Source organism: Cariama cristata, unplaced genomic scaffold (assembly GCF_000690535.1).
Source record: "Cariama cristata isolate BGI_N322 unplaced genomic scaffold, ASM69053v1 scaffold29316, whole genome shotgun sequence".
In the NCBI taxonomy this organism is placed as follows: Eukaryota; Metazoa; Chordata; class Aves; order Cariamiformes; family Cariamidae; genus Cariama; species Cariama cristata.
The window spans coordinates 1-8,269 of NW_009620921.1; the positions used below are offsets into that span (position 1 = coordinate 1).

General features: G+C 37.8%; 1 protein-coding gene across 1 annotated transcript in view; it reads left to right on the forward strand.

Moving 5' to 3' along the window:
• Window positions 1-728: 728 nt before the first annotated feature.
• LOC104162929 (inaD-like protein) overlaps window positions 729-8,269 on the forward strand; it is a gene marked incomplete at its 5' end in the record, with an annotated part of 41,631 nt that continues 34,090 nt past the window's right edge. The window contains 3 exons of the mRNA XM_009701776.1: window positions 729-801; window positions 3,575-3,684; window positions 4,786-4,852. Coding sequence (XP_009700078.1) covers window positions 729-801; window positions 3,575-3,684; window positions 4,786-4,852 — 250 coding nt within the window. The remainder of the gene's footprint in view (window positions 802-3,574; window positions 3,685-4,785; window positions 4,853-8,269) is intronic.

Genomic DNA, 8,269 nt, shown 5'->3' on the forward strand with positions numbered 1-8,269 from the left:
CAGAGCTAATTCCACAAGTCAAATAACTTTAAATGGCAGTTGAGGAAAAACATTAGCAAGGCAGAGTGCTATTTAATAATAAAAAAAAGCCTATTGAAAGTTACAAAGTAATCAGATGTCAATTTAAGAATGCATTCTTAAGAGGATAGAGGAAAAGATGCCGTACGTAATAAGCATCTTTGAAAAATAATGTCCTTTATATGTAAGGGGAATCTTCATCTGTTTTCTTCTCGCATTTTGTAAAAATTATTCCAAGTTTTTACACTGAATCTTTTAGAAAAGACCACAGCAAATATGAACAAAAAAGAAAAAGCAATCTATTGTAGTAAAACAGGTATTATATTTCAGTAATGTGAATGTTAGACTATAAACAAGGAGTTTACAAATGTAGATGCTATTAGAAGAGGCTAACAAAGTATTAGCACCTCTCTTGATGTGTAGGAACCATAAACTCCAATTGCATCCTCTTATAATCCACACAAAATTAATTTCCAGAGAATGTTATGTCAGTATGTCCCATATGAAACTACTGTGGTCCCAAGAAGGGATGTAATCTGTTTGCTAGAAAAGAACAAAAGCGAAAATGAAGTGCTTTTCTAAGCTCTAACTTCTGGTAAGAAACAGTTACTTTTTGTGCTAGTAAGAGTATTTTCCTAATGGGCAAAACCAACTCAAAAGAAAAGTTCGGCCATTATGGTTTAGTGTGTAATCTGTTGTTTGTTTTACAGAAGTGAAGATGCAGTCAATCAGATGGCTGTTACTCCTTTCCCGTTACCTTCCAACTCCCACTCTTCTATTGAGGTAAGGTTTGTGGGTTGTTTTTTTTAATTAGGGGTTGCTAAATTAGATTCATCATAATTAGCAGTTCATTATAAATTTGAGCACCTTGTCTAATTAAACCCTGAATCATAAAATGCATTGGGTAGGAACTTGACCTAACAGGCATATTTTCCCCTGTCTCTTTTTTTATTGATCTCATAATTACTGAAAGGGCTGGCATGGTATTAACGCCAAGTATTAAACAGGTTATTGCTGTACAGGAGGAAGAAAAGTCTCCAAATGAAAACCTTGCCATCTCCTATCCTGCTCCTCTTTCAACTAGTTAAGAGTAGTTGTGGTGAGGATCTTTTGCCTGGAACAGTCATTTTACCTCCTACAGAAATGAAATTAGCATTTTTCAGGGGAAAGCTCCCACCTTCTACGTTCGTTTTCCCCCAGAATGCCCTCCCATCAGTGTCTCTCAAAACCAAGTAGGTATGACCAGCAACTAGCTGTGGTAAAAGAGGTCACTGTGTACATGGTTTGCGTTACAAGAGCCTCTTGAGACAATCCCAGCCTAACTGAGAGACCTAGTCCACCGCTTTGTCCTGTGCCGCAGCATCGGACTGTCTCATTCCTGTTCATTTTTTTCCTGTAGGAGCAGACAAGGGCTGTTTAAGCAGGGAGCTCTAGTACACAGTGTTGTAGCATACAATCTTCCAATGCAAAAACTTCCTTAGTATGGTAATGTCACCAATGTTTTTCTTCATTATAGTTGCTATCTAAGCCCCAATGTAGACTGGTTCCTCTCTTGTGCATTGTGAATCCCGGCAATGTCACCACATTGTTATCATTTTGACATCTCGATATGGTGTAACTAAATTTTCTAGATAAAGTACATGGTTAGGCTTGCTGTTGCTTTTTAATTCTATTTCTGTTTCAGCTAATAAAACAAAAGATGTTTTATAATTCAATTGGGGTTTGGTCTTGCCTTGAATTGACAAATTCATGTGCATTGAACTCCTGGTATTTCAATAAGCATTAGTGTGATCCCACAGCACTGGTCCATGCTAGGTAATGCTGGATGAATCTCCTGTTCTCACAGTTGCTATTGCTTTCCAGATTGTATTACCACTGATGGCTACTTCCATACAGACGTAGTGCTGTACCGTGCAAGAGCTGCTTAGAGTTTGTTTGAATCTGAGTCATTTTTGGATAGTGCTTTGGCCTTTCATTTTCTCCTCCATAAAAGCAGCATGTCCCAGGTGCAGCTGGTGGATTGAAAATTACTTTACAATTTACAGAGCCCAAGTTAATTTTATTTTTGTTGACTCTTTAATACCTGCATTTGTTCCCAGCTTTCTTTAATATTTGTATCTTCAGGATGAACCACGAAGCTTTGTTTAGGCACATTCTGCGCTATGGTCAAAGGCCTGTAATTAGACTCTGCCAGCATGGAAATCAAAGCGCTCAGCCTCATGTGCGATGTTTGCCTTTAGAAGTAGATACTTGTGAGTTGTTTCATGCATTAATGGCAAGCTCTTACTGTTTGCGTGTTGTCTGTTTTATAAGTAAATGCAGGTTTTTACTTCTAGCTGGTATCTTTTTATTGTATAAAATAAACGTAACCAAAAGATACTGTTGTTGTATAGAAATTTACATTGCTTTCCTTTGTCAGCTGTTCCTGTCTTGAAATAAAGCAAAACAAAACTGACTGTGCATTATATCTTGAAATTATATCTTCAAATATCTTTGAAATAACAAATAAATATTTAACATCGTGTGTTACATACACTGTACGTGAAACTTGTCAGATCACATTAAAGAGCCTGGCCAGTGGAACGGAATACCAGGATGCCATAGTTACCATGTACTATTGTGTTAATTTCCAGAAAAGATGCCATTTCCTATCTATCTTAACTTTAATTGTTGGTATGGGAAGGAAATAATTTTTCTTGCAAGTGTATGCTTCTTAAATATATGCTAGTTATTATCTAGAGAAAATACCAGAAAATCCTGATCAGACAAGCTTTTTCTACTTAGTATGATGCTATTTTATGTTTCAAGGGCCATTTTTGTTGGGAATCCTCTATAGAAAGAGAAAAACTTCATGCGGGAGAAAGTTCTGGAGCACATCTTGGTGAAAATGCTTATGTCTTTTGGGTCATTACCTTCATTTGCTGGCTCTCCAGTAGTTGTCATTGAATGTCATTTGCAGTGTTCTCACAGTAATATGCAGAAGTACCCAAATCCTGAGGCTGCATTTGCACTTCAGGTTGAGGATTGTGCTGCAGTGCTGGCTTTAAGCCTGCTGAGCTTGGTGGCCACGTGCTCTGACCAGAAGAGCTTCAGCTTTACCGATTCCTCCAGGGTGGAACACTCAGTCGTGATACTACCGACCTGTTCAGATTGTATGAAAGAAACTGGGCTTCCTTTAACATGCTGAGCATGCGTGAGACTCTCCCTCCCGACAGAAGTCTGAAGAAGACCTCTTAATACAAACTCAGTATTTTTCATAGTTGATAGGGATTAGTCTGGCCTTGAACATTGACCCAGGTCTGCACCTGAGTGCTAGGATTGGTCTACCTTGTGGAACTTGGGGCTGGCCAAGTGGAGACTAAGGTCTGTCTTTCAAAACTTGTATCGCTTATTTATTTCCTGACATTAGGATGCTTTAATTGTGGATCTTTTTACTTTTTCATGCTGCTACTTGTTTAGAAAAACAAAAGAAAAGGTAAAATTGTCTAATTTTTTTATTTAGCTATTATGGAGGTCATAGCTCTGTTTAAAAACTATTATCCATGCTTTCTACCAGGATCATGGTGGCACTGAACCTGCAAGCAGCGAAGAAGACCCGAGTTTGGAAGTTGTCATGAAAAGCTTGACTGATGAGGAATCCAACAAAGCTGTAAGTGACTTAAAGCGGTATTTAATGATGATTAGAGCTTAGAAAATGGAGGCTTATTAGCTTGATTTGTTTTCTCTCTGCCTTTGTGTTGGAGTATTAAAGCACACTTTTGTCAAATAATATCCAGTACATTTAAGAGCAGAATCAAGCTCTTAGCTTTATATACATAGACTGTTTTCATGAACTAACCAGTCAGTATAATTTGTTAAAATATTGAGATAAGAGTTTTTCTTTAGCATTTTGGCCTTCTCTTGAGTTCTTTCTCAGTGAAGGGATTGAGTTTCCACTCTTGCCATCCATGTGTGACAAACTTCAGAAAAAAGTATGCTCTGTAAATCATACTCTTATTTATATTCATAGCTTCATAAATTCTAAGGCCAAAATGTCTATTATCATAATCTAGTCTTGCCTCCTGAATAACATAGCTATAGAGTTACTCTCAGTAATTTCTACATCAAGCCCATAACTTCTGTTTTAATGTGGTACTGTCAGTGTGCGCTGTAATGAATACTGAACTTCTCATTGATACAGATGGAGTTTTTTGTTGTTTAATATGTCAGGATTGTGCGTTATCAGAAATCTGAAAGTCCTTCAGGGTGCAGCTCTAATCTCTTTTTTTGGACTCTGTTAAAAGTTTAAAATGGAAAACCACTAAACATGCTGAAGAGTCACTAACCTAGAGGTCCATAAAATTTACTGAGACAGTCTTTTTGTCCAATAGCCTACTCCTTTTTCAAGGAATGCAGTGGCTGAGACTTGAGTGCACCGTTTGTGTGAGCTGTTCTCAGCTAAGGAAACCTGACATTTCTGGATTTTTTTTTTTATTGGATGTCTTCTTCCTGCTCCATCATGTGTTTTGCAAAGAATGTCCTGGGTTTTGCAAATATGAATTGAAAATACATAATGCTAAATACTAAAATAGCTAGTAAGTATTTAATTAACAAGTCTATGACCTCCAAGAGTTAGGAAGTGTTATGTGCTATTCAAGCATCAGAATTAACCACCAATGTAAAATGGGTTGGTTTCTGTTACTAATGGATTACAAAAGCCTTGTGCAGAATCCTCCTTTGATGCGCTAGGATCTAAATGAATCAGAGTTTTATTGTATGTATTTACAGGTGTAATTCACCTGGTTTTATTGCTGTTCTTGCTCAACTTGGCAAGAAACTTCTGAGGGATTACAAGGTAATATGAAAAATTGCTCAAGACCAAAGTGGATAAAAATATATAAAATGCATTGTACAAAAATGAACTCTTGGTGTAGGACTTTGTGCTGTGCGGCTTTTTGAAAGATATTAGAGGAAGTGTGAATTTAATGGGAAAAAAAAAAATACTGCAATCCAAGATAGGTGTGGAGGGAAGACGCTGCTGGAATAACAGGGAACGCAGAATATATTGGCAGCTTCTTTTCAAACTTGAAGCAAGAAAGAAGGGAACTGTGGAGCCAAAGGGTAGAAGCCACAGTGTTTTAGACTGAAAGGTAAAAAAAAAAAAAAAAAAAAAAAACTGGTGGTAAGAGTTGTCCAGTACAGAGCAATGGCAGAAAGGTAAGAGGAGACAAAGGCATGGATTTGTTGAGAGCCTCTAGGTGAGGAGAACATCAGTGTACTACTTAGTTTTTCTTTCCCACTGTCCATACCAAGTTATCTCATCTTTCCACTTAAATTGTGTGTGTAACAGCAGCTGGCTGCTACAAATTACTTTTTATCTTTGGAATTCAAAGCACTTTATCCAGCAGGCCAGTATTATTATCCCCGCTGCGGTACAGAGGGGAAGCGAGACCAGGAGGCAGTGAGTGGGTCACTCTTCTGGCTGCTGTGTAGCCCTGCCTTCATTCAATGGATATTTGCTTAGAGATGACTCACTGATATTTCCGTTAGATAAGTAGATACTGAAAAGTTAAGGGCTAGGAGGTGGATTTAGAAAAGTGTTCAAATGCCTGTAGATCCAACTGCTCATTCTGTAATGCTTTCAGCCGGGCCAGCCCTTGGTTTAGAGGCATAAATGGATGAATAATAGTGGCAAAAGCCAGTTTCATAATTTCAGAGTTTCCTTTCAATCAGGATTTTAAAACTACATGGCAAATATTTCTGAATGTATCATATTTTTGTAAATGCTGGTGGTTGTGATCAGTCCCTTCTGACCAGAAGGAAATGGATTTGTAGTCATATTGGCATTAAAACTTCGACACTGCAGTGCAGCTCAAGACAGCTCCTTATTTTGAGGAAAAGAGTTTTTTCTTGCAGTATTTTAGTGATTGTTGAGGCAAAAGAAGACAGTGCCTTGTTTTTCATAGCATGATGGTTGCTACTAGAGCCTAATGCTACTTCACCATTGTTACCGAATTTCTCAGTCATATGTCAGGAGAAATCAGGAATGTAAAAGTCAACAAGTAAGATCAAGTTTACTGAGTAAATAAAAAATACGTGCTTATCAGCAGAGATCTTCCACAAGTATGTACAGCGCAAAGCATGGGCAGGAAGTCTCACCAAGTGACAGCTGTAATTAAAAAAAGAAATTTAAAAATTCACATCATTCTCTACTCTTTTGTTGATGATAAATTTGTCCGTCTCTCCCAAGATAGTTTTGGTTGTCACTTCATCGCTTTAAAAAGTTTGAAGTTATACAATAGGCTTCATTGTAGACTTGCATAGTAAGAGGAGGGGGGGAAGAAAACAACTTTGTTTCTGAACTGGAGCCAATGGAAGTGTTAGCTAATAAGCATGCAGACTTTGCTTGAGGTTTGAGGTGCCCTGATAGAAGGTCCTGGTTTTCTGAGGACTGTAGCTATCTTGCTTTCCATAAGGTGTCGTTGGAAGAGAATTACTGTATGGGACTTTGGGATGTTCTTGAAACTTTTAACTTTACAAAGCTGAAAATGGCGTGAGCAGTTGTGTGTGTGCTCTGAAGCACCTTGCATCATTAGTGTTCTGGCAAAGCGCATATGTAATTTCATGTCCTGTAGGTGGGATAACTAAACGGATATTTGGTATGTGAGAATGGATTCATTTTCCTTAAAAGATTTGAACTTGGAACAGTAATCTGCCTTTATTACAAACAGAAACATTGACAAAGAGGATGGGCTTCGTAAAAATGCTTTTGGATGCTTTTGAGGGAACTGAATTAGATTAAACCAGTTGGGTTGCAGGCTTATGACAAATGCTGAGTGTACAATTCAGTGCTTGAAGGGCTGGAAATCTTTTTATTTTGTTCAGGTACCTCTAGCATAGTCTGAGTTAAATGGAGAAGATCAGAGAGATTTAAAGGTGATCCCTGGTGCTTACTTGATGTGCAAGATGAAATTTCAGATTTTAGACACGTATCAGAATGAAAAAGGGAAGTATGAAATAATTTTTCATTGCTCATTAAAACAATCTCTCATAAAATGACAAAGCAGTCTTCCCATTTCTCCCCTGACACCTCTGATAATACAATAAGATCACCACTTTATCTTTTTTTCTTGTTATCCATTTGGATAATAGTTACAGTTGTATAGTTACAGCAAGCTTGGATCAGAACGCAGGGGGAAAAAAAAAAAGCCTGTGGGGCTTGGCATGATTTAGCATAATAAAACTCCAGGAAGCAAAGCGAATATTTTCAGGCTTGGTTACCTAAAATTTGATTTACGTTTGTTGTTTTTTTTTTTTTAATGTATGAATTGTCATCTTAATTAGAAATTCTTTTGAGATGCAGAATATCTCTGTTGTCTTTTGAAGCCGGTACTCAGGTTTTCTGAAAACTAGGCTGTTTCTCAGGTTTTTTTAACGTGGGGTAAGATAACTGACTAATACTTTGATCAAAGTGGCCTAAGTTTGGCTAAGAGCTAACAAGGGGAGGACACTGTAACTGTCTGGAAGCAGTTGCAGAAGTAGGAGAGAAAAAATATTTTTTGGTATATTACAAGGATATAAAAAGAAATTAGGATACTAGTGGAGCCCATGATTGAAGTGCCATTGTTTGAGATATTTATAATGAAGCTGGATGATGCATTTTTTAGGCAGTTACTTTATTTAAGTGCTGATAGTATGCTCGGCGCTGCTGAAGACTACCGAAAAAAGGAAGGGGAAGGAGAGAACAGATGACTTTGAACCCCTTCCTCCTGTAGGCCCCAAAGGGTCTGCCCAGCTACCTGTGTGCTAGAGGCTGGGCACACAGATACCTGCACGTTTCCACGCAGCATGGGAATTGCTGTCCCGGTTGCCCCGGAGGACTCACTTCCTTCTTCTTTAGAGCTTCATATTGCTCTGGAACAATATAGATCATGCGTGATAATCTCCTCCCCAAAAAAATCCCTTCCTTACATTGTACGCTTTCAAAATTGTTGGGTGTTTTTTTAATAATTCCTTATATTCCCTGTATTCATACTGGCTTTTCTTCTTTCAAGTTCTGGGCTTCAGCTTTGTGTTGTGCTACAAATGTACTTACGTGAGGAAATATCACTGTGATTGCCTGGAATCATCATTTTGACTTTTGGAGAATATTTTATTTAAGCTAATGAGACATTTTCAATACACTTCACTTCTTTTTTTTTTCTTTTTTCTTTTTTCACTTTTTAGGATGTGAAATGCAAAGCTGACAAACCAGTGGTGGCAGATCAGCAGG